Genomic DNA, 25928 nt, shown 5'->3' with positions numbered 1-25928 from the left:
GGGAGCTGCTCAAGATTTAACAATGCTACTGAGTAACTTATCTTTCTGCTTCGTATTTATATTGTTACCCTTGAGTTCTATTTCACATGACTGATGTGGCATATTTAAATTGATCGCTTTTACAATCCCAGATTACCTTCCCTTCTTGTCAGGTTAGGGTGAATATAAAAAATATCTGAACATACCAAGGGAAAAAGAAAAGCTATAGCTACCATTTTCCCCTCCCCTGGAAATAAAGTTCATCCCAAAAGCTGATACTTAAACCACTTTATTATTAATGATATTTACGGAAATAATCCAATGCTTCTCTGGTGAAGGCTGAGTGGGGGTTTTTTTTTTACTTCCGATGGACTGACTGCTTCTGGTTTCATAGATAATTGAAAGATAATGCACACTGGGGATGGCAGATATACACATTCCGAGGTTAGCTGAGTTTGAAATAGTCATGGTATATAATGCAGCGCATTCATTAACAAAGTTGCATGTCAGGACAAATAAAGATGAAGTGGAGCAATGATCATTATTTATATAGTGCCTGAAGTGTACTAGGCGCTTTCTAGACAAAGCGGACAACAAGGACATTTCCCTGAAGGGTTTACAATCTATTATTATTTGCTGTTTGCCTTCCAGGGATGCCCAAAAATTCAGATCAGGATCAAAGCCCCATTCTGCGGGGCTCCGTACACACTTATAATTCGGAGAGTCCTCAGCTGTGGGGCATGCCTCCAGGCATAGGTGACTGCTCCCCCTATGCTCCTACCAAAATTCTGATTGCCAAATGGGGTGTTCAATCATGCCCCCTCCCTGTTCCTCTGCATGGCCTTCCCTGCATCCCCTGCCCTCACAGGCACCAGTCACCTATGCTTCTAGGGAGGCATGGAGGAACGTCCAGAGAGATCCCCTCATTGGCTCCTGCCTTGCCCCCCTCACACCTGTTTGTATCCTCCGTGCTGGGGTTGCCAGGTGTCCGGTATTCTACTGGACAGTCCGTTTTTTGCGCCCTCTATCTGGTAAAAAAATTCAGAAAATACCAGACGTGTGCAATGTCCTGTATTTTCTGTTTTTCTGGCTGGGTGCCGGACGGAAGCCTGGTGGGGGCATGGAGGTGGCTGGGAGGTGGGGCCGTGATCGGCGCTGGGAGCCTGTGGTAGCATGCAAAAGCCTGGCGGGGGTGCGGGAAGTGGCTGGGACTCCCAGCCACTCCCCCGGCCCGGCGTCTGCACGCAACTACAGGCTCCCAACGCCGATCGCAGCCCCGCCTCCCAGCTGGGAGCCTGTGGTTGCATGCAGAAACCGGGTTGGAGGAGTGGTTGGGAGTCCCAGCCACTCTCCCCGCCCCTGCCAGGCTTCTGCACGCAACCAGAGGGAGTCCCAGGCTAGGAGGTGGGGCCGTGATCGGCTCTGGGAGCCTCTGGTTGCATGCAGATGCCGGGCGGGGGCGGGGGGAGTGGCTGCGGGGCGGGGCGCAATCAGCGCTGGGAGCCCTCAGCTGATTGCGTCAGAGGAAGAGTGACGCTTTGGGGAGGAGGAGAAGCCCCGTCCCTGCTCCTGAGCGCTGCTCAAGCACGTTGCGGCGCCATAGTCCAGGAGAGAAGCCCACAGGTGCTTTGTCGTTGCGTTAGGCGCCTCTCAGCCAAAACTGACTGGGGTGGAATTTCTGCTTCTTCCCACTGGGACACCCAAAGACCTGGTTATGGGGGAGTCACCTTCCTACCCATGGTTGCCCCTCCCCCCGCCCTGCCATTGTGTTGCCCCGGGGTCTGCCTCTCTCTGCTTTGGGTAGCAGGCGGCTGCTTAGCAGAGCAGGCTCTGCTGCCTCCCTCTTTGTTCCCAGCTTGGTGGCTCTTGGTAGTCGCCACACAGGATGTGTGTTCGGTGTGGGTGTGGGGTTTTTTTTGTGCTCGACAAATTTTTAGCCATGTGTTCGGTATTTTTTGGGAGACCATCTGGCAACCCTACTTCCCACTTCTGTATGTGCGCCATTGAAAGAACAGTAGGTTCTTTTGGCTTGGACTGTCTAATAAATGTGTAGAAGTGGATTATGTGCATGGCCCTCCAAAGTTTGGGGCCTGCTGCTGTAGTTAGACAGCCTCTGCCACAAACAGCTTACTGTCTAAGTCAGGAGTCGGGAGTCATTTTGGGGGTAGGGTCCGCTGACCCACAGAAAAATCAGCTGTGGGCCACACACATGAGAAACCATAAAAAACAAACAAAAACTAACAAAACAGACAAAACAAACCCTCACTGACGTGGGTCCTGACTGAGAAGGAGAAAGGCACGTCCCACATGCCTCTTGCACACCAGTGGCTAGCAGTCCAGGCTAGAACATTTTGGCTGTGTCTAGACTACATGCCTCTGTCGGCAGAGGCATGTAGATTAGACAGATCAGCAAAGGCAAATGAAGCCGCGATTTAAATGATCGTGGCTTCATTTACATTTACATGGCTGCCGCGCTGAGCCGACAAACAGCTGATCAGCTGTTTGTCGGCTCGCCGCTAGTCTGGACGTTCCTCCTGTCGACATCAAAGCCCTTTGTCGGTAGCCCCGTTATTCCTCGTGGAATGAGGTTTACCGGGGCTGCCGACAAAGGGCTTTGATGTCGACAGGGGGAACGTCCAGACTAGCGGCGAGCCGACAAACAGCTAATCAGCTGTTTGTCGGCTCAGCGCGGCAGCCATGTAAATGTAAATGAAGCCGCGGTCATTTAAATCGCGGCTTCATTTACCTTTGCTGAACAAACAAATCTACATGCCTCTGCCGACAGAGGCATGTAGTTTAGACGTACCCTGAGTGTGCTTCATCCCCGCAGTGTGCAGCTTGCGTTCCAGCAGTCTCTCCAATGCTGGGAGGGAGACCTGAGCCTTGGGGGCTGGATCCAGGCAAGCCAGGAGCCACATTCGGCCCCTGGAGGTTCCCCACCCCTGATCTAAGTACTGGGCAGTACCTGTAAGGCACAGCCCTGAGCAGAGGGTGATGTGTAAGAGGCATCATCCTTGGTAGGCTCCGTGACTCAGAGAAGCCCCTCTGTGTCACAAAATCCTTCCCTTTGTTCTGCTTGCTGTAGTGATTTACCACAGGCCTCGTGGCTGAGCTCCACTGGATGGTGCATTGTGAGGAGACAGAGCCATGGGTCAGCCTCATGGGGCAGTTGGGTTTAAAAGCACCCACGTGTCCGGATTTACAGCTCATTACTCTCACATGTACAGAAGAACTTCAGGAACACATTAGATACATTGTACTACCTTCTAGAGAAGGTACTGTACTAAGTCCAATTCCTAATTCAGCCATAGGTGCCCTATATTACTTTGAACCAGTCCCCAATAGACTGAGGAAAAGCCCATTGAAATCCATGGAAGAATTCAATTTATTTCAATGGATTTTGATGTTCGTTTCTCCTACTCATCTGTAAATAGAGAAATTTTATCATCCCCATCTCAACGGATAAATTCATTAATGCTCAGGTATTGTAAAGATAAAAGCCACAGACGTACATCGACGAACTACAATAATCAAAATGCAGGATGACTCAAAAGAGTATCTGTCAGAAGAGCTGGGGAAATGTGTTTACTTGGTCAAAATAGGCTGCTCATTCATTCTATTCTGATGTCCCTGCAGGAAATTCTGTGACACAATGAATTAGGAAAGGAAGAAATCGTACTGCGAGCAATGGAAACTAGGATGTCTTTGATTTCCGCCATGCAAGAGACTCAACATCTATCCCAGGAGAAGGGTCAAAGTCCAGCCAATGGGAACAGAGAACAGTTTGATTCAGGTGAGCTCTTGTTCTCCCAATCAGTTTCACATTTACGTACATAAAGGATTTTCTCATGCAAGTTGGAATTTTTTTAAATTCAACATTTGGGAAAAATTGGCAAAACTTTTGACAAAATGTGAAATGTTTTTCCTTTTGTAGTTAAATCCTTTGAAAATCTGGGGGGGAAGAAAAGCAAAATTTTAAAAATATGTTCAGAAGTTTTCCCTTTATTTGGATCCGCTGGATCGATCAACGTTTTTTAGATTTTTCTATGTCCTGTGTATTCATTGAGAATTTTTTTCCCCATGAAAAACATGCCTGGTACTGTATTTTTTAAATATGGTGCTAATGGGCACATCTCCACCGCACATGCTTCTCTCCTTGGGAAGAGAAGAGAATAAACATGGGGCCAATAGGTAATCATGTTGCTTAATGCATTGCTAGAAAGGGCTCAGACTAGATTGATGAGTACAGCCTAAGGATTTGCAGATAAAGTTAAGATTTTGTCATGGTTATTTTTTTAGGAAAAGTTAGGGACAAGTCTTGGGCAACAACAAAAATTTGCAGAAGCCTCTGACCTGTCCCTGGCCTCTACTAAAAATAATTGTGAGAAGATAGGGCTGATGCGGGGATGAGAAGTCATTCTTCCACTCTACTCTGCGCTGGTTAGGCCTCAGTTGGAGTATTGTGTCCGGTTCTGGGCACTGCATTTCAAGAAAGATGTGGAGAAATTGGAGAGGGTCCAGAGAAGAGCACCAAGAATGATTAAAGGACTAGAGAACATGACCTATGAGGGAAGGCTGAAAGAACTGGGTTTGTTTAGTTTAGAAAAGAGAAGATTGAGGGGGGACATGATAGCAGTTTTCAGGTATCGAAAAGGGTGTCATAAGCAGGAGGGAGAAAACTTGTTCATCTTGGCCTCTGAGGATAGAACAAGAAGCAATGGGCTTAAACTGCAGCAAGGGAGGTTTAGGTTGGACATTAGGAAAAAGTTCCTAACTGTCAGGGTGGTCAAACACTGGAATAAATTGCCCAGGGAGGTTGTGGAATCTCCATCTCTGGAGATAGTTAAGAGTAGGTTAGATAAATGTCTATCAGGGATCGTCTAGACCAGTGGTTCTCAATGTGGGCCATACGGCTCCCCAGGGGGCCACGCCTTACTTCTAGGGGACCACATGGAAAAAAACGGAACAGTAGGGGTCCACAGTAAGTTTCTCAGGGGGCCACCCAAACTTAACTGCCAGGCGTATGATGATGAGGCTCAGAAGGGGGTCTTGAGCAAAAAAAGGTTGCGAAACACTGGTCTAGACAGTACTTGGTCCTGCCAGGAGGGCAGGGGACTGGACTCGATGACCTCTCGAGGTCCCTTCTAGTCCTAGTATTCTATGATTCTATGAGAACCTGAGACCTGCCACTGGAGGGGTGGGAGTGGGAGCACCAGCTGCTATGGCTGTCTATTCCAGGCGACCCTCTGTTGCCTTTGGCAGCTTGGTGATCCGAGGTCCTGCCTCAGCTGGGGACTGCATGGTCCCCTCACTGCTGCTGGGAGCTCTGGGGCTAGCGGCTGCGAGGGGCCCTTACGTCCACAGCGCCTGGAAGCTCGGTGTCCCTCCATAGCAACTAAGAGCTGTGGGGCCCCTGCTGTCTGCGGTGGCTTGGAGCTTCAGCTCACCTGCCCCCCAGCCTGGGGGGAGGGCTTGGAGCTCCAGGACCCCGTGCTGGTTTACAGCTCCAGACCTGCTGCCCTGGAGCTGAAGCAGAAAATGCCACGGCGGTTTCTGGAAGTCACAGAATCCATGACTTTTCTGACCCGTGTGACGTACTCTTAGCCTGACTTACGGAGAATTAAACTGAGTGTGTATCTTTCATAAAGCTTGGCAAAGTGAGCTCGGACTCCGTGACTACAGCCTCAGGGACAGGGACGAATGCATCTCAGCTGTATGCAGACCTCCAGCATGCGGCCTGTGGACCACGTCAGTTCCACCTAACTACCAGCGTCCCGGTAGCTTCCACTGAGAACCTTGAGGCTTCTTGTCACGGGCGTTGGGTGCCAAAAATCTGCAGATCTGTCTGCCGTTGTTTAATGGTTCCGTACTCCCCTTGCGCTCTTGGAGAATAAAATGACCATTCCCCATGGCTGCTCTTGGAGATGGGGAACCTTTTTTGGGTTGGTGGGTCTGGGAGGGTGGAGGGTGCAGGAGCAGGCTGAGGGTGGGAGGTCTAGGCAGGAGGGGGTGAAAGGAGCATGGTGGCGGTGGGAGTCTGGGTAGGAAGGGATGCAGGAGCAGGCTGGGGGTGGGAGGGCTAGGTGGGAGGTAGGTTGCAAGAGTGGGCTGGGAGATCTGGGCAGGAGGGGGCGCTTACCTGGCGCAGCTCCCCGGGGATGCACATGGCTCTGAGATCCCTGTCACTCCCAGGCACTGCTTCCTGCTGCTCCCATTGGCTGTGATTATAGCCAATCAGAGTGTTGGGGGAAAAGCCTCTAGGCAGCGCTTTGCTGCACTGCCGTTTCCCTGGAAAGGGGAGTGGCAGCACGCAAAGTCGCTTCCTTCCCCCACCAGGTGGAGCCCGTGAGTTGGGTTCGGCCGCAGCTAGTCTGACTCCAGCCTGTGATACCCCGGGCTCCCTCTCCCCACAGCAGGGAGCTGGTGCTCCATCCCCATAGGGTAGGGGCAGATTCAGTCCCCGGGCCTTAGGTTTTGCACCACAGCTGTACACTGTAAGAATTATAGGAGGGTTTTCTGACAGGCTCAGCATTGGCCTAAATCTTTTTTCATTGAAGCCAAAGGACATTTAACCATTGATCCCATACATAAGAACGTAAGAATGGCCGTACTGGGTCAGACCAAAAGTCCATCTAGCCCAGTATTCTGTCTTCCAACAATGGCCAATGCCAGATGCTCCAGAAAAATTGAACAGAACAGGTAATCTTTATATGATCCCTCTCCTATCACCCATATCCAGTCTATGGCAAACAGAAACACCATTTTTACCAATCCTGGCTAATAGCCATTGATGGACCTAACCTCCATGAATTTATCTAGTTCTTTTTTGAACCCTGTTAAAGTCCTGGTCTTCACAACATCCTCTGGCAAGGAGTTCCACAGGTTGATTGTGCATTGCACGAAGAAAAAGTCAGTGATTAAAATCCCATTGGCTTTGAGAATAGGCCAGTGGTGAATGCTTTTAAAATCCCCTTTGGCATGTTTTCAGGACTAATTGGTTCTCTTCTTTCAGACCGCTGTTGGTGTTCTGTTGTTCACCTTCCCAATAAAGCTCTTGAAGGGAAGAATGGACAGCTATGCATTATATTTGAAAGGAACTCAAACAGAATTGCTAATCAGAGCTTTATATTTTTAATCCCACCTGAAAAAAACCGTGAAAGCCTTTTTTTTCTACAGCCACCCTGTGTTTAAAAGTGAAAGCCTCACTGTTTTCTCAGCATTGATGTTGCAGTGGGTGGGTGACTTCACTAGATTTTGAACTCATCCAGCTCACACATCTTTGCATATCATCTCCAACACATCTGGCTTCTACTACAAAGCTTGCTTCAAAGATAAGCTCATGGAGAGTTTCAGTCTGCCAGGGGCTATTCCCCTTCACTGCCTCTAGTAGAGGGTATACAGCACCCTGGAGAATAAGATTCTACAGGCGTGATGCTGTGAGCTCCGGGCATGGCACAGCACCTTGCAGGTGGTTCTGGGTATCTGGCAGGATTGGGCCCCTGAAGTCTTGGAGGGCTACTAAACAGTTTCAAACTGCTTTGCCTTGAGTTTCAAATTCAACCTGTTGCTCCCCTCCAGTGGTTTCTTTGGTCCTCCCTTTGCCTCTTTTCAGGCTGTCCCTGATCTCATTCACAGCACCCTAGGAATTCTGTCACTCAAGATTTCTGCCTCCTGACCATCAACCATTTGCTTACTTCAGTCATTTTTCTACTTCTGTCAGCAGCAGGATTTTCCCCTGCTCTTAAAAAGCTGATAATGAGGCCCTTGCTTTGGGGGGGCTTTTTTGGTATTTCACCTCCTTAGCTTTCATGGCAGGAAAGGAATCCAAGGCCCCAGTAAATGGGCAGTGACATCTGAACTGAATAGATTTGTCACCCAGGGGTCTTTCTGCTTCCTGCCTCTTTTCCATGACCCAGAAAATCTCATCTGATACCTTGTAAAGGGAAGAGAATTAATGGTTCATCATGAAGGGCGCCAGGCCATTAGCCCCAGAAACAGACGTTCTCGGCTTATTCACAGAACATAGGTTGCGGCAGCACAAGCATTGTCCGTTGGGTAGCACACCCAGTCCTTAGAAACTGAGAGTCCTGTCTCCATGTATAGAGTCTGGCTCTGTAACTCACTCTCATGTTTATCACTCTGGTGGTCTCCAGTTTTGGCTAAGTTAGTGGTGGTTGCGTATGTGGCGGCTTGTTTGAGATCTGAAGTGCTGCAGGCCTCAGCGATTTGGGATGTGCTTCTGCTCAGAAGAGGTTTATATTCCCACTCTTCAGTACGTGTTATGTGTCTCCCTGCTTCCGATGCCCACTCTGCAGAGGATATGGGTCTTAGGGTATGTCTACACTACAACGTTAGTTCGAACTAACGGACGTTAGTTCGAACTAACTTTCATAGGCGCTACACTAGCGCTCCATTAGTTCGACTTTAATTCGAACTAACGGAGCGCTTAGTTCGAACTAGGAAAACCTCATTTTATGAGGATTAAGCCTAGTTCGAACTAGCTAGTTCGAATTAAGGGGTGTGTAGCCCCTTAATTCGAACTAGTGGGAGGCTAGCCCTCCCCAGGTTTCCCTGGTGGCCACTCTAGCCAACACCAGGGAAACTCTTCTGCCCCCCTCCCAGCCCCGGACCCCTTAAAGGGGCACAGGCTGGCTACAGTGCCCATGCCAGGTGCAAGCCTGCCAGCACCCAGCCAGCAGACCCTGCACCTGGCACAGATCGAGCCACCCACCCGATGTCCCCCAGCCCTCCCCCTCTTCCCGGGACCAGGCTGGCGACTCCCAGGAGCTTGCCCGGGACCGCAAGAGACGGGCACCCGCCTGGGCTAGTGCAGACATTGTGGACCTCGTCCACGATCTCTGCACTAGGCACAGGAAAGTGGCCGTCTAGAACAGGAGAGCTGCCAGCCTGGCCACTCAGGAGCAGGTGTGCAAGAGAATCAAGGGGGTCCACTGAGACCCCCTACCCTGAGCCCTGAGCTTACAATGGCCGTCCTGGGTCAGACCAAAGGTCCATCTAGCCCAGTAGCCTGTCTGCCGACAGTGGCCAACCCTAGAGACCCTGGAGGGGATGGATCGAAGACAGTGACCAAGCCATTTGTCTCGTGCCATCCCTCTCCAGCCTTCCACAAACCTTGGGCAGAGACACCACTCCTACCCCCTGGCTAATACCCAGCCTCCATGACTTGATCTCACTTCCCTTTAAACTCTGTTCCAGTTCGAGCCTTCACAGCCTCCTGCAGCAAGGAGTTCCACAGGTTGACTCTTTGCTTTGTGAAGAAGAACTTTCTGTTACTAGTTTGAAGCCTGCTACCCATTCCTTTCCTTTGGTGTCCTCTAGTCCTTCTTTATGGGAACTAATGAAGAACTTTTCTGTATGCACCCTCTCCACCCCACTCATGCTTTTAGAGACCTCTATCCTGTCCCCCCTCCGTCTCCTCTTTTCTAAGCTGAAAAGTCCCAGTCTCTTTAGCCTTTCTTCATATGGGACCTGTTCCCAACCCCTCATCATTTTAGTTGCCCTCCCCTCTCCCAGCCTCTCTCTTCCCCTCTCCCACCTCTTTTTCCCAGTCTCCCCGAGTTTTGTTCAATAAAGACAGATTCAATTTTTGAACACAATTGTCCTTTATTTTGTACATCAAGAAGAGGGGCTAGGGAAGGGTAAGTGGAAGGAGGTAAGGGAGGAATGGGGTACGCGCCCCCGATGGGGAGGACTGGGCTGGCTCTGCGGGCTTTTGGGGTGGAAGCTTTCCTGCAGCCCCCCAATTGCCCCCTCTCCCCAGATGGCAGCCTGCGGCAAGTGCAGCCGGTCTGATGGCCAAGTGCTGTGATGTGCCCAGAGTGGGTACTCTGGGCAATCCAAGCCAGGACTGCTTTGCAAGCGGGGCACCCCTGAGAACTGTGTGTCCGGGGTGGGGGTCGGGACCCTTTAAGCACAGCCCTCGGCTAGCCTGAGACAGCAGCTCCACGCTCTAAGTCCTCCTCTGATGCCCTGCCGGCACTGCTTCCGGCCATCCTTAAACCTGGTTCAGGGTCCACTTAATGTGGACATGCTAGTTCGAATTAGCAAAACGCTAATTCGAACTAGTTTTGTAGTCTGGATCCGTTAGTTCGAATTAGCTTAGTTCGAATTAGCTAATTCGAACTAAGTTAGTTCGAATTAACGTTGTAGTGTAGACGTACCCAAGATGGTTAAGCACTGAAGTTGTTCGCCAAGAGTAGGTGTGGAATCCCCAGAACCGGAGGTTGTAAGAAAAGATTGGACAAACACTGATCAAGGATGGTGTAGGTTCATTTGTACAGCCTCAGTGGGAGAATGGACTAGATGATTGCTCAGGCTCTACATTTGTATGATTCTTCTCTGTTGGATCCTTTCCTGTGGAGCAAGCAGGCTTTACGATAAGTATTTCCAATCCTCCCGCAGTCACTGACCCTGCTTTTAGCTGAGTCTGTTGTGACAACACTCCAGAAAGGAGAGGAAAAACAGTCTTGTTTTGCTCTCGTTCTCTGCCCTTGCCTCAGTCTCTCTTGGGGAGAAACAGGCCTCGCATTTTGAGAAACACTGGCGCAGACATCAGAGAAATCAGCTTTCAGTGATGAGCTGCCAAGAGTTTAAGAAGCAGCTCTCACTATGTCCTCTTGCTTTGCCCCTGAGAAATCCCGCATGCTCAGAGGGAGGAAGGCTCTGGGGACAGGAGTTCATTGCTATCCCTGCTTGCGCTAAAGGGATTTCCCAGAACTGCAACCATGGGGAAGGCAGCACAGCTTGTTAAGTACACATTGCTGGGAAAGTTTACAGTGTGCTGTTAGCAAGGGGGCAGTGATTTAGCTGCCCTTCCCATTTTACTAAACGGGAGGTGTTGGCAGTGATTGATGAAGGGGCTAGATGGGACCGGAGGTAGAGCAGAGAGAGGTAGAGAAGAGTCAAGTGGTGAGCGCTGGGCAGGTGAATATACCTAATACATTTGCATTGTGGAGCTGCTCTTGGACTCAACAGAAGTTTTATTTCTCAGCTTGTGGCTGTTGTGAAGTTCCAAACACCCATACTGAGCTGGGTCAGGCTGATTGAAGTGTCGAGCAACCGTGGGCCCTGTTGTTGTGGTTGTACACATCATCGCTAATCAGTGAATTGTGTGGGATTCTGACGCACTGTTTTCAACTGTGGCGATGTGAACTGATGACAGGGGGTCATGATCACGCTGCCCTTCCTGTATTGCTCATGCGGAGGTTACGGTCATGGTGGGGTCAGGAAGATCCTGGCTAGTTGGGACCAGGCATGTTAAATATTGGTTAATTGAATAGTTGGTTAGCCTCGTGAATTCTTATTGGTTACTTGACTATTCTATAGTCCCTGGCTGGCAGCCAGTGTGCTCTGGCCCCACTCCGGAGGAGCCTCCTGCCACCCTGCACTGCTGCCTCTGTATCAGAGGCAGCAGTGTGGGATGCCAGGCGGGAGCTGGTCCACAAGGGGAGCCAGTTTAAACACCAGCTCCCCTCATTGACTGACTGCCTGTTTCCCAGCGCTGTTGCTTCTGATGCAGAGGCAGCAGCGTGGGGTGGTAGCAGTCCCAGTCCAGTATGGGTGGGGGGCTGCTGAGCTTCCAGACTCAGTGTGAGCTGGAACTGAGCCAGGCAGCATGCCCGCTTGTCTCCTAATACCCTTTAAATGCAGAGCCGCAGCAGCGGTAGGTCCCAGACCTGGCACGAGCCAGGACTGACTGGACTGCTGGCCGGCCTACTAAAAAAGTTTACTGGTGGGTGGGGCAGGGGAGGGAAATGTGTGCAGTCTGTGGCATTAACCTTTAAGCTTTTGCTTATCGATTAATCAGTTAATTGACTACACTATTGCAGTCCTAGTTGGGACTGGAATAGAGGGGAGGAATGTAGCAAGGAGTCCTGATATAGAACCACTGTTCTTAAGTATGTACACAGAAAGCCTATGCAATGCACAGAAATATCACCTGCCCTGCCTTGTTCTTGTAAGGATAGGTAGCAGATTACAGGAAGGGAGGTACTAAATGATATGTGTGTTAAATTCTCTGAGCTGAACTAGTGATTTCCAGAAACCTGAACAGTCAGTTTCAGCTCAGTGCTTCTGGAGATAATCAAAGTGCTGTCTCTTCTCACCAGTCAATCTGGCTTCTGAGTGCTCACTGGATATCATACCCAAAATCATCACAAACGATTAAGTTCAGATCACTTTACAGATGAGGAACCGGGTTATCTGTCTAACTAAAGTACGCACATGGCTCCGATCACCATAGGGTCTGAATGCCTCATTACCTTTAATGCATCTGTCCTCGCGACACCCTTGTGACGTACTGCTAGCCCATGCTACAGATGAGGAACTGAGGCCCAGTGACTTTTCCAAGGTCACACAAGAAGTCTGGCAGAGGAGGGGCTTGAAGCAAGGTCTCTCAGGGTATGTCTACACTACAAAGTTAGTTCGAACTAACGGACGTTAGTTCGAACTAACTTTAATAGGCGCTACACTAGCGCTCCACTAGTTCGAATTTGAATCGAACTAGCGGAGCACTTAGTTCTAACTAGGTAAACCTCATTTTACGAGGATTAAGCCTAGTTCGAACTAGCTAGTTTGAATTAAGGGGTGTGTAGCCCCTTAATTCGAACTAGTGGGAGGCTAGCCCTCCCCAGGTTTCCCTGGTGGCCACTCTGGCCAACACCAGGGAAACTCTATGCCCCCCTCCCGGCCCCGGAGCCCTTAAAGGGGCACGGGCTGGCTACGGTGCCGTGCCAGGTGCAAGCCTGCCAGCACCCAGCTAGCAGACCCTGCACCTGGCACGGCACAGAGCCACCCACCCGATGTCCCCCAGCCCACCCCCTCTTCCCGGGACCAGGCTGGCGGCTCCCGGGAGCTTGCCCTGGACCGCAAGAGGCGGGCACCTTCCTGGGCTAGTGCGGACATTGTGGACCTCGTCCATGATCTCCGCACTAGGCACAGGAAAGTGGCCGTCTAGGGCAGGAGAGCTGCCAGCCTGGCCACCCAGGAGCAGGTGTGCATGAAAATCAAGGGGGTCCAGTGAGACCCCCGACCCTGAGCCCTGAGCTTACAATGGCCGTCCTGGGTCAGACCAAAGGTCCATCTAGCCCAGTAGCCTGTCTGCCAACAGCGGCCCAACCCTAGGGACCCTGGAGGGGATGGACCAAAGACAGTGACCAAGCCATTTGTCTCGTGCCATCCCTCTCCAGCCTTCCACAAACTTTGGGCAGGGACACCACTCCTACCCCTGGCTAAGACTACTCCATGGACCCAACCTCCATGACTTGATCTCACTTCCCTTTAAACTCTGTTCTAGTTGTAGCCTTCACAGCCTCCTGCAGCAAGGAGTTCTGCAGGTTAACTATTTGCTTTGTGAACAACAACTTTCCCTTACTAGTTTGAAGCCTGCTACCCATTCCTTTCCTTTGGTGTCCTCTAGTCCTTCTTTATGGGAACTCAGGAAGAACTTTTCTGAATGCACCCTCTCCACCCAACCCCTGCTTTTAGAGACCTCTATCCTGTCCCCGCTCCATCTCCTCTTTTCTAAGCTGAACAGTCCCAGTCTCTGTAGCCTCTCTTCATCTGGGACCTGTTCCCAACCCCTGATCATATTAGTTGCCCTCCCCTCTCCCAGCCTTTCTCTTCCCCTCTCCCACCGCCTTTTCCCAGTCTCCCCCAGTTTTGTTCAATAAAGACAGAGTCAATGTTGGAAGAAACGTTATCTTTATTTTGCACATCAATAAGAAGGGGGGCTAGGGAAGGGTAAGTGGAAGGAGGTGAGGGAGGAATGGGGTACGAGCCCCCGATGGGGAGGACTGGGCTGGCTCTGCGGGCTTCTGGGGGTGGAAGCTCTCCTGCAGCCCCCCGATTGCCCCCTCTCCCCAGATGGCAGCCTGCGGCAAGTGCAGCCGGGCTGATGGCCGAGTGGTGTGATGTGCCCAGTGTGGGTACTCCGGGCACTCCAAGCCAGAACTTCTTTGCAAGCGGGGCACCCCTGAGAACTGTCTGTCCGGGGTGGGGGTCGGGACCCTTTAAGCGCAACCCTCGGCTAGCGTGAGACAGCATCTCCACGCTCTAAGTCCTCCTGTGATGCCCTGCCGGCACTGCTTCCGGCCATCCTTAAGCCCTGTTCAGAGTCCACTCAATGTGGACTTGCTAGTTCGAATTAGCAAAATGCTAATTCGAACTAGTTTTTAGTTCTAGACGCGTTAGTTCGAATTAGCTTAGTTCGAATTAACTAATTCGAACTAAGTTAGTTCGAACTAGCGCTGTAGTGTAGACGTACCCTCAGTTCCTAAACTAGTGCCTGAAAGGCTGGCACATCCTTCCCTCAGTTTTCTGTTTTCGGATTGGAACTCCAGACAGAGCTTTTAAGTCTGAGCAGAATACAGAGAGCTACAAAGGGATCTCACAAAACGGGGTGACTGGCAACAAAATGGCAGATGAAATTTCATGTTGATAAATGAAAGGTAAAGCGTATTGGAAATAGGAATGTAAAATCCTGTTTAATCTGTCAATGGGATAAACGTAATGTTTAAACAGTTAATTGATTAAATGGGGGGTGGGTGGGAGGGTTGTTCCAGTCCAATTGGGCTAGGGCATCCTACCACCACCATAGGCGGGGGCTGCTCTGGGTGGGCTGGAGAATTCTCTGCCTGCTCAGGCCCTCACATGGCTGGAGCAGCCCCCTGCCTGCGTCGAGTGGGGGGCTGCTCCAGCCCCCGCTAGTTAACCATAACCGGTAAGTGCTGGTTAACTGGTTAACTGTTCACATTCCTAATTGGAAAACATAAACCTAACTATACTTATAAGATGATGGGGGTCTGAATTAGCTGCTACCACTCAAGAGAGAGATCTTGGAGTCATTGTAGGTAGCTCTCTGAAAACACCCACTCAATGTGCAGCGACAGTCAAAAAAGAGAACAGAATGTTGGGAATCGTTAAAAGGGGATAGAAAACAAGACAGGAAATATCATGTTGCCTGTGTATAAATCCATGGTACACCCCATCTTGAATTCAGTGCATAGATATTGGTTGCCCCATCTCAAAAAAGCTATATTAGTTTGGAAAGGTTTAGAAAAGGGCCACAAAAGCGATTGGGTGTGTGGAACAGCTTCCATATGAAGAGAGAGCAATACAACTGGGACTTTTCAGCCTGGAAAAGAGAAGACTAACGGGGTGTGTCTAGACTACAGGGTTTTGTCAACAAAAGTTACCTTTTGTCAACAGAACTATACCTGCGTCTACACTACTGCTGCGTTCTGACAATAAGTCGACAGAATGCGGCAGTTTTGTTGACGGCGGTAAACCTCGTTTTACAAGGAATAACGCCTTTTTTCGAAAGCACTCTTGAAAAAAGGTGCTATTGCCTGCAAACTGTACTTTTTCGAAGGAGAGCATCTACACTCTCTTTCAAAAAAGCGGCTTGCTTTTTTGACAGAACTAGTTGTAGTCTAGATGCTCTTTTTCGACAGTATCTGTCGACAAAGCCTCTGTCGAAAAAGGCGTGCAGTCTAGACGTAGCCAGGGAGGATGTGACTGAGAGCTATACAATCGTGGGCAGGGATCGGGCCCTAGTCTCTGTTTGCCAGAGGCTGGGAGCGAGCAGCAGGGGATGGATTGCTGGGCGATTGTCTGTTTTGTTCATTCCATCTGGGGCTCCTACCCCAGCTGCTGTCAGAAGGCAAGACACTGAGGCCATGATAAATGGATTCCCTGATGGTATTTTACAGACAGCTAACAATCACAGCCTGATAAAGTCTGTGGAGAAATCAGCCTAGTGCTGTGTCGGAATGAAATGGAACAACCAGGAGTGAAGGCCTAAGGGCTCTGCAGCAGGACGGATGCTGCGGAGGCCCTCCATCTCCATGGGGTGGGCTATACAAACCCAGTCTGGCTCCCAAGGGGCATAAAAGACAATACTGAGCACAGTTAGCCCCCCCAGTTTCTGGGCCAGCTAAGCCTGCTCCAGCTGGAGGAGCAGGTGAAATGAAGGGCAGGAGCCCAGGCTGCAGGAGGGAGAAATCCTTCTGTGGGAAGACTACGCCTGAGAGAGGACCATGGAGCAGGCGCGGCCCACAGTCAGAGCCTTCCCTGGCCTTGAGAACCAGCAGCTCCAGCAGCGCTCTGCCCCTTTGGCACCTTTTGTTTTCTAAAGCAATGGGTTGTTTGGATTATAGGGGCTGAGCCCCAAACTGAAGGGATCTACAGGTAGGAAGTGGCCCAGGACAGCAGATTCTGACTATATCTTCACCTCTCCACTAGTAAAGGCCTGGTAAATCAAATACGGAGGGCGCCACTCTTGGTGCTGGTACTCCTACTCTTCGCGAGGAGTACGGGAAGCCCATGGGCGTGTGTCTCCCATCGACTTCCCTCTGTGAGGACAGCGCCGAAGCTCGTCTTATGGTACGTTGACTCCAGTTACGTTTTTTATGTAGCTGGAATTACGTACTTTATGCTGACCTTCCCCCCATAGTGTGGACCTGGTCTTAGACTCTCCAGGGAGGACTTCGCTGGTGTTGCTTCCCACAGGACTCTGGGCTTGGATCTGGTGGCAAAGAAGGACCTGAGTTTCTCTACCACAGCTCCACTAGAGCTGTTGCCTCTATTTACATGAAGGCCAGAAGATTCTTGGCTTAGGGTCAAGAACCAAGACCCTCTACTACCCTGATAGAGGCAAGTGGTCAGAGTTCTAGCTCAATAAGGGTACGTCTATACACCAACATTATTTCAAAATAACTTAGTCTGCGTCTACAGAGCAGGCATTTATTTTGACATCATGTTGAAATACTGTCAAGCTGGAGGACTTCTTACTCCTACTCCTGTAACCCACATTGTATGAGGAGTAAAGGAAGTCGGAGGACGAGTGCTCTATTTCGAAATAAGTGCTGTATAGATGCTCCCAATTTCGAAATAAGCTATTTTGAAATAAGCTATGCAATTGATATAGCTCAATTTGCATAGCTTATTTCAAGTTAAGCCCTGCTGTGCAGATATACCTTAACTTCTAGGTTGCCTGGTCCTCCCAGCAGCTATCCAACTCACACCCTTTTTCATTTTTGGTTTTTTAAAAGACTTTTTTGTGTGTTTCACTGTGCTGCACCCATCTCACTACAGAATGCAAACAGCGCCCGATTAGTTCAATCTAGGGAGGTCTAGGTTACAGGAGAGCTGGGTTAAATTCCTGGCTCTGTCACCAACATGTGTGACCTTGAGCACTGTAGATTTATAGCCCAGCTTGCCCTGCAGCAAATGTTTGTGTAAACATGATCATAGGGCTTATTTTGAAATAACGCGTCTACACACAAAATGCATTTCGAAATAGCTGTTTGCTATTTCAAAATAGCATGTCCACACTGAGTGGATGCTGAATCGCATTTAAGGCCGTCTGGAACCAGGTCCGGAAGGGCATCAGGTCAGGAGTTACTTTGTGTGGCTGCTGCCTGAGGCTATCTGAGGCCTGTGCTTAAAGGGATCCCGCCTGGACAGCCAGTTCTCAGGTTTCCCTGCTTGCTTGCCCACCTCGATGAGGGACAGCAAAGCATTTTGTTTCTGCTTGCTCTGGTTGCCCTCACTCGGGACACCATAGCACTTGGCAACATGGAGCTAAAGCTGCCCCATGGCACTCTGGTGCTTCTCTTGGATGCGTTGCTGTGAGCCGGGCTGAACTTTCTGCAGGCTACCATCTGGGAGTCCATTGGGGGGGGCTGTCAGTGTCCAGGAGGCCCTGTGGGAGAGCTTCCACCCTGGTCTGCCCCACTGGGGTCTTTGTGCCTCATTCCTCCCTCACATCCTTCCACTTACCCCTCTCTAACTCCCCTTCCTGATATCAAATAAAATACATGTATTTTCATGAACACAAACTCTATTTATTTAACAAAACTCGGGGGGGGGGGGGAGCGGAATGAAACTCTGGTGAGACTGGAGAAACAGGCGGGAGAGGGGAGGAGAAAGAGTGGGAGAGGGGAGAGGGAAACCTGGGAGGAGGGAGCTGGAAGGGGGAAAAAAGGGGAAGAAGGGGGAGGGCAAGCTCAGGGCTCAGGGTTGGGAGTCTTGCTGGACCAACTTGATTTTCATGCAAACCTTCTCCTGGTCTCGCATGAGGACTTTGGTGGCCAGGCTGGCAGCTATCCTGCCATAGATGGCCGCATTCCTCCGTTTAGTGTGGATATCATGGACGTTGGGGGCATCCCCCCCCAAACCTGAATAAGGTCCATGATCTCCACCCTGGACTAGGAAAGCGCCCGCCTTCTCCGGGCCCTGGCAGGCTCCTGGGAGCTGGCAGACTGCTCCTGGGGAGTGATAGAGGGCTGGCTGCCAGTGGCTTGCCGGCTCATGTTTTGGAGCCACTGCGTCAGGGGCAGTGACTGCTGGCTCTGGGCTAGCAGGCTTGGAGCTGGCACAGGCACTGTGGCCAGAGTCTACCCCTTTAAGGGCTCCGGGGTGTGGGGAGAGAGAGGAGTGTTCTTGGTTGAGGCTGGAGTGGCCACCAGGGCACCCTGGGAAGGCTGGAGGCCCCCTATTTAGAAATAAGTGTGTACACAGCACTTATTTCAAAATAGCTATTTCGAATTTGGCGTTATTCCTCGTAGAATGAGGTTTACCAAATTCGAAATAAGCGCTCCGCTATTTTGAATTAATTTTGAAATAGCGGTTCAGCTGTGTAGACGCTAGTAAAGTTATTTCGAAATAACTTTGCTGTGTAGACATACCCATAGATCTTAAGGCTAGTAGAGACCAATGGCACCATCCCAGCCTGACTTCCTACATTGTACAGGTGATGTGGTGGAATTTCACCTGGTCATCTCTGCCTCCAGACCATCACATGTGTTGTGTCTATAATATCTCTTTTAGACATCCAGTTTTGAGTGATGGAGATTCCCTGTGTTCTTGGATAAGTTGTTCCAATGCTCCGTTAACCTCCAGTGTGGAAAAAAAGTGTGCACTTTACTTTTTTGTCTGAATTTGTCTAGCTTCTGGCCATTCGTGCCTCTTCTGCTAGATTGAAGGGCCACCTGCAATCAGAAATCTCTTCGGCTGGGGTAGCTACACCAGGTTAAAGCAGTGCAGGTGAGGGGAAAAATCAGTCTCTTGGTCTTCAGAATCCAACATTTTCTTCTTCACACAGCATGTAGTCAACCTGTGGAACTCCTTGCCAGAGGAGGCTGTGAAGGCTAGGACTATAATAGAGTTTAAAGAGAAGCTAGATAATTTCATGGAGGTTAGGTCCATAAAAGGCTATTAGCCAGGGGATAAAATGGTGTCCTTGGCCTTTGTTTGTCAGAGGCTGGAGAGGGATGGCAGGAGACAAATCTTCGGTCTACCCTCTCTGGGGCACCTGGTGTTGGCCGCTGTCGGCAGACAGGATATTGGGCTAGATGGACCTTTGGTCTGACCCAGTACGGCCGTTCTTATGTTCTTATGTTCTAACATTGAAAAGAAGCGATAGTGTGTTTGACAGCAAGGAGAGTTTGTTCTCAGAGCCCCTTTCCCATGCAGGCTATGTTTAGAAAACCCAGCTCTGCTGTCATTTTGTTTTCCCCCCAAACCAGTCTCTGGCTACATTGGCAGCAAATATAAGCTGTTCCTTTTCCTTTTAATAATGAGAGAGTCGTGTTACATGATCTAACTTGTGAGTCTTGAAAATGGGAGACCTGTACAAAAATTGCAATAAATTAACTGCTGTTTTCTTCATAAAACCATCTGGGAAGGTTTCTTGCCTTGGGTCAGGTTAATTTCATCATTAGCATCCTGATGAATGCTTTGGTCAGAAAGGGTCTCTCAGAGTTTGCCTGATAAATGCATATTGCTGGGCCTCACTATTAGACTATAAATATTTGCTCTGAGTTGTTCATCCAAGATTGTCTGGGAACATTATTTTAAAGTAAAATAAAAGCGATCCTATTTGGCTGACTTTCTGTAAGTGAAAGAAGAGTTGTTTGTATTTCAGCAGCACTTGGAGACCTTAGTGCCTTCGTGCTAGGTGCTGTGCAGACATAGCAAAAACTGTAAATAATTATGGATCTTTAGCTGTGGGAGGAAGTATAGTCTAGGGTTAATTTACAGAGCTCTGAGAGTCAGAAGATCTAGGTTCTTTTCTTAAATCTGCCAATGATTTTCTGTGTGAACTCAGGCTAGACACAAAAAATGGTCTGTGCCTCAGTTTCCCCATCTGTAACATGGCAGTGGCATTACATCTCTCACAGGGTCTTTTGAGAATCAATTCATTGTTCATACAGGGTATGTCTAGACTGCATCCCTCTGTCGGCAGAGGGATGCCGATTAGGCAGGTTGACGTTGCAAATGAGGCAGGGATTTAAATATCCTGTGCCTATTTGCATAAAAATGGCCACCATGTTTTGCCGACTCAGACTTTGTCGGCAAAAAGTGGCAGTCTAGAGGGGGAACTGTCGAGAAAGCAAGCCTTTTTCGACAGATCTTGTAAACGTCCTTGCAGGAGGCATAAGGGATCTGTCGAAAAAGACTTGCTTTTTCGACAGATCCCCCTCTAGACTGCTGCTTTTTGCGGACAAAGTGCTGAGTTGGCAAAACGCGGCAGCCATTTTTATGCAAATTAGTCACGGGATATTTAAATCCCTGCCTCATTTGCAATGTCGACCTGCCTAATCTGCATCCCTCTGCCGACAGAGGGATGCAGTCTAGACATACCCACAGCGTTTTGAGGTCTTCACAGGGAAGTTGTTATAGAAAAGCAGAAAAATATAAGTAGTTCTAATGGGAAACAACACCTAGATTCCATCGTCTGTCTCTTCCCAGCCACAGCAGGACTCCTGCTTTCAAAGTTCAGCTTCCTACTAATTAAATTAAATAAAAGAGGCTATTCTCCAAGCTGTTAGCCTTATAAGGCATACGATACACAGTTGAGTAGGTCTGATTCCATCCAGCAAAAGGCAGTGTTGCACATTGGCACTATTCACAATAGAGGGGCAGACCATAAGGTGATGTAAATCTCTATTCCTCTGTTGGTTTGAGTGGCAGTACCGTAACTTACAGCAGCTAAGGATCTGGCTTAGGTTGCTTTGGAACACAGACTTTATTATTAGTTTGCCACATTTATCCACTGTACCGCACAATGTGTATTCAGGATGACTGGTGAATGAGAAGTGAAAAGTCAAAGTGAAATAGTGAGTGCTCTCTTGCACTGTAGTGTACAATGGGTTCTGTTCAGATACCCAACGGACTACAAAAGCAGAGCCCTTGAATCACTGGAGGCAGAACTGTTAATACAAACACACCACATAATGTCCTGGAAACGCAGTACAATCCAAGGAATCCAAGCTAAGCACAACTATTAAACCTGTTTTTTTTAATCCGTGTGTGGAGGTTTTACTGTCTGCCAATTTCCCGCTCTTGGCTGACACCATTTATTGCCTGCAGTAGACACGTTGTAATTTTATATTGCTTTTTTTTTTCTTTTCACCAGACGACGGTTCCAGCGCGGAGGAAACCGACTTTAACTGGGATGAGTACTTGGAAGAAACGGGAGCAAGTGCTGCTCCCCACACCTCGTTCAGACACGTACGTAGTTTGCCTTGAGAAAGTTCTGTCCCCTTCCCTCTTTGCATTCTGATTGGAGAGGATCATCCTGGAAAATGTAAAGACATGGCTGACGGCTCTTGGGGAAACAATACCAAACTTTTCTCTCTGCTTCTCAGATTTCTTCCTCCCAATCCAAAATGCTGGAATCTTTTCCTTCTCCTTCTAAAATCCTCTTCCTTTTCCTGCTCAATGCTTGTTCTCATGCCTTTCTTTGGGTCCACTTGTTTCTCACTCTACTTCACATTCAAGTTCTCATCCTTATGTCTTCTCCAGGCTCCATACAGCTTTCCTCTGGCCTACATTCAGCTCTCATTTCCTCCTTCCCCCCCATCCTGCATCGTTTGCTTCTCCTGTCTCCTCGCTCCCTGTCCTTTCTTTCATGCCACCCCACCACGCAGAAACTGAGCTCAGATTGTTCTCTCAAAATCCTCCTTAAAACAGGCTTCTTCTGAGAAGCCTGCCAGTGCTGAATTGCCTGGGTAACATGCAATGCCTCTTTTCAGCGCCAAAACAAGTGTCACCTTCATTTCAGAGAAACTCTCTGGGAGTGGAGATGGCCTCTTGGGATGCCTGAAGCCATACCATTGACATAGGCCTGGGGGCAGGATACCTTCCCTCCTGTGAAGTGGGTTTGTTCACCCAACAGAATTCCGGAAGTATTGAGGTAAAACACCCACCGGCTGCAGCTCTGACTCCCTGCCTTTCTTGGCTTGTGGAAGGGTGTTGAGACTCGCCACTGAGTGGGATTGTTGGCACTTCCTTTGAGAAAGGAAAACGATTGCTGGCCCAGAGCACATCATAATGCATCCAGTGCTTAAGAAACCATCGCTTGATGTGACCAACCACTCGGGCTGCTGCTACCCTTTAGCTAACCTCTAGTTCCTTAAGCAAACTAACTGGGAAGCTCCAGGCATCCTAGATGCTGCCAATATCCAGGAGCCCTCCCACGCAGGCTGCAGGTCAGGATGTGGAACAGAGGGATGGTCTCTTCTTGGCTATGGATAAGGCTGAATGCTCATGTTCTTTATTGCTAGACTTTGCCATAGACTCTTAGTCGACTATAAAATTGGGCCATCCCACCTCACAGTCATGGTGGGCTTGCTCGGAGGTGAGTTCAGCTGCCCCTCCTGGGCCATTCCCTGAGCTGTGAGGGTATCTGTTCCTCTATGTCTGGAGCATTCACCTATGGAGCCCCACAGCATTCCTGTCTCACCCCATCCCATTGAACACAGATGGAACCAGTGCTGCTACTACATCTTCTCCTTAGATACATACTGCACCATCTCCCAGCTCCCTGTACAGGGCCCTGGAAGAGGCTGGCTGTTGGATGAATCTGATCCCTTGAAACAATGAATCAATTTTGGAGGGGAGAAACATGCTCTTTGGAGAATTGTCAGTGTGCGTGTCTACTTGGCCTCTGAAAACTCGAAGAGTCATGGTTTCAAAATGCTCCCAATTCCACCTACATGATGCACAGAAATTGTGGCCCCACCAATCCAATTCCAACTTTGCCTCAGTGATCCACGCTCTCCAACTGCTTGGCTGGATTATGATCATTCTCCATCCAAGATGTGAAACTATAGTTGGTTCAGAGCACAACAGCTCTCTGAATGAGCATCTCACTCATTCCCACACTGTGCTTGGTACACTGGCTCCAGCTGGTGTTTTCAAGCCCCGTCTTCAGAGCCGTCTGCGGCACTGACTTGAGCGACCTAGGGGCCCTGCCTCGTCCTTCGCAATTGCAACTCCCTGTGATGTTATTGTATTCTGCTATGAACACGCAAAATATTGTTGCCAATCACGGTTATGTGTTTGCACCAAGTCTGGTACAAAGTGAGCCACGTGAAGTGTCTATAGACAGCTGACAATTTGCTAATTCTGTTTATGCTGCTCAGATGCATGAATCATCTTTGTATTTGAAGTTGTGGGTGTTGGCTCTGTACTTGTATTTCAAATGTTTGCTTCTGGGAGATAATCAACAGGCTTCACCCACCTATTGTGAAAGGATGGCCAGTCTAGTGAATAGCAGTACTTCACTGACAACGGACCTTTAGTGGTGCCAATCCACATGTGAGGAACTTTGCTGTGAACGTTCAGTCCAGCAGGTAAGCCATGGCAGCTAAGGACGGAGTTGTGCATGAACAGGAGAGACTTGCTTATGTGACAAACTCCACCTTGGGAGGTACTTTCACACAGCAAGAACAATGGAACTCCCGCCACATGAGCACGGTTATAAAAAGAGCCCTAGAAGTTCCTCCGTTTGTCTTCACTCCGGCCCAGAAGGCCTGGTGACCCATCCTGACAAAGTATGTATTCCAGAGACTTATAAGAAAGCAGATTATTCCATCTCTGCTAGAAGTCTGCATGAGGAACTTTGTAATTGATATATGCAGTTCGTTTCCTTTAACAATTTTAGTTTCAATGGCTTGCTTTCTTTTATGAATAGACCTTTAGATTTTAGATTCCAAAGGATTGGCGCTGTGTGCTCTTTTGGATAAGATCTGAGGTGTAAATTGACCTAGGAATGTGGCTGGTCCTTTGGGATCGGAAGAACCTGTTCAGATTTGGTGGGATTGGTTTGCATAACCTCTCACCTGTGTAAGGAGTGGTGCTGGCTGTGGTAGAGGAGAAGCTGGAGTGTCTAGGGGATTGATTGCTTGTGTGATTTTTTGCTGGCCAGTGTGGCAAATGAAAGTGCTCTGTGTGACTGGTTGATGACTTATAGAGGAGGACCGCCAGTCCCAGGCTGTAAGTAGCTGTGTCTTTAAGCAATTTGCCCTGATTTGATCTTCTCAGCAGTGCTCCCGAAGCCTGTTATATGACAGTGGCCTATTTGTGCTAGGATCCACAGAACCAGGTCAGTTAACTGTCGATCAGAACCCCACGCTCTTCAAAATTTGAATGTGGGGAAGAGTTTGGTTGGTTAAAGAGCAGTTGCAGCGAGTCAGCAATGATATGAGGGTCTTAGTAAAAGATCCCTGGAAGATTAGTGCTTTAAAAAAGGAATTACCTTTAAGAAGAAAACTCCCAATCAAGAACTGAGATCTTTGTTGCGGACGAGATACTGCAGAAGCAATTAGAGTGCGGGAGACATTGAAGAAACTTCATCTTGAGTATGAACTGAGACTTACTGAGGCTTCCAAGCAAGATGGAGCAAGTTGCCGAATTTAAACTCCAGATTGAGAAAGAAAGGGAAGAACAGAAGTCTGTATTCCCCTGGAAGTCCACTTGATAACAGTGCTGGTATGTGGTCTGATAGTAATAGGGCAGATATGTTTAATGAGGGTAATGTCATAACCCAGCCCTAAAGCAAGCGTGAATGTAACTCTTCACATGAAGTGGGTGGGTGTGACAGTGCAGTTGTCTGTGTGAGATCAATTTTACCCCAGTGCTACCACCTTTTATGTGAATGCTGTTCCTGTGGGATCAGATGAAGGCTAGGTATGGGAGCAGTAATGGAAAATTCATGGAGAGTGTAAGAGCCAATGATAAAAGCAGTTGAGGGCAAATTACAGCCTCTAACATCACTCTTGTTCAAGCAGATCTTGTCAGAGAGGAAGATTACCTACAAAATCAGTGTGAGAATATTGTAATTGTAACATAAGAACTAGGGGTCACCAAATGAATTTAATACGTAGCAGGTTTAAAACAAACAAAAGGAAGTTTTTCTTCACACAGCACACAGTCAACCTGTGGAACTCCTTGCCAGAGGATGTTGTGAAGACCAGGACTTTAACAAGATTCAAAAAAGAACTCGATACATTCATAGAGGTTAGGTCAATCCATGGCTATTAGCCAGGATGAGTAGGAATGGTGTCCCCACCCTCTTTTTGTCAGAGACTGGAAATGGATGACAGGAGAGGGATCACCTGATGATTACCTGTTCTGCTCGCTCCCTCTGGGGCATCAGCATTGGCCACAGTCGGAAGATAGGATACTGGGCTTGATGGACCTTTGGGCTGACCCAGTATGGCCATTTTTATGTTCTAATGAGTTTACTGCGAGTGGGCCTTTAGCTAGGATTCACCTTGGATGCAATGGTGCTAAACATGAAGCTATAGCTGGCGTAAGGAAGTTATTGCCTCTGGGTATCTTTGGATTGGGAATGATACTAAAGCTTTGTTCAGTCAAGTTACTGTCCCGAATGAAGTGTAGGAAAGAAATAATCCTAAACCTTTGCCTACAGGGGCAATGACTTTCCCAGGAAAGGTTTCTCTAGATGTTTGCCTAAGGAGGCTGTTTTCCTGGGCAGGAAAGCCGTGTGTCTGGGAATGAGGTTTCTGAATGCCTGCTTAATGTCTAGGAAGTGAATCTGGAATGCAATCGAGCACAGAAAGAACTCCATGACCAGGAAAATGTTTCTCTGAAGCAGATTGAAGTTGATGGTCAGT

General features: G+C 48.9%; 1 protein-coding gene across 6 annotated transcripts in view; it reads left to right on the top strand.

The window, feature by feature from the left end:
* The window catches only part of SFMBT2 (Scm like with four mbt domains 2), a 209178-nt gene that overhangs the window by 29766 nt on the left and 153484 nt on the right, over positions 1–25928 (top strand). For 5 of the 6 annotated variants that reach the window (XR_012903105.1, XM_075925987.1, XM_075925989.1 and 2 more), the window contains exons 2-3: positions 3616–3772; positions 21422–21516. Coding sequence is in view for 4 of the 6 variants with exons in the window: in XM_075925987.1 (XP_075782102.1) it covers positions 3667–3772; positions 21422–21516 (201 nt within the window). In the remaining 2 variants the exon portion in view is untranslated. The other variant, XM_075925991.1, reaches the window with a different exon arrangement.

The sequence above is a fragment of the Pelodiscus sinensis genome, chromosome 1 (genome assembly GCF_049634645.1).
Source record: "Pelodiscus sinensis isolate JC-2024 chromosome 1, ASM4963464v1, whole genome shotgun sequence".
NCBI classification, from domain to species: Eukaryota; Metazoa; Chordata; order Testudines; family Trionychidae; genus Pelodiscus; species Pelodiscus sinensis.
The sequence above is the reverse complement of the archived record's forward strand: the minus strand, read 5'-3'. Positions and strand labels throughout refer to the sequence as shown.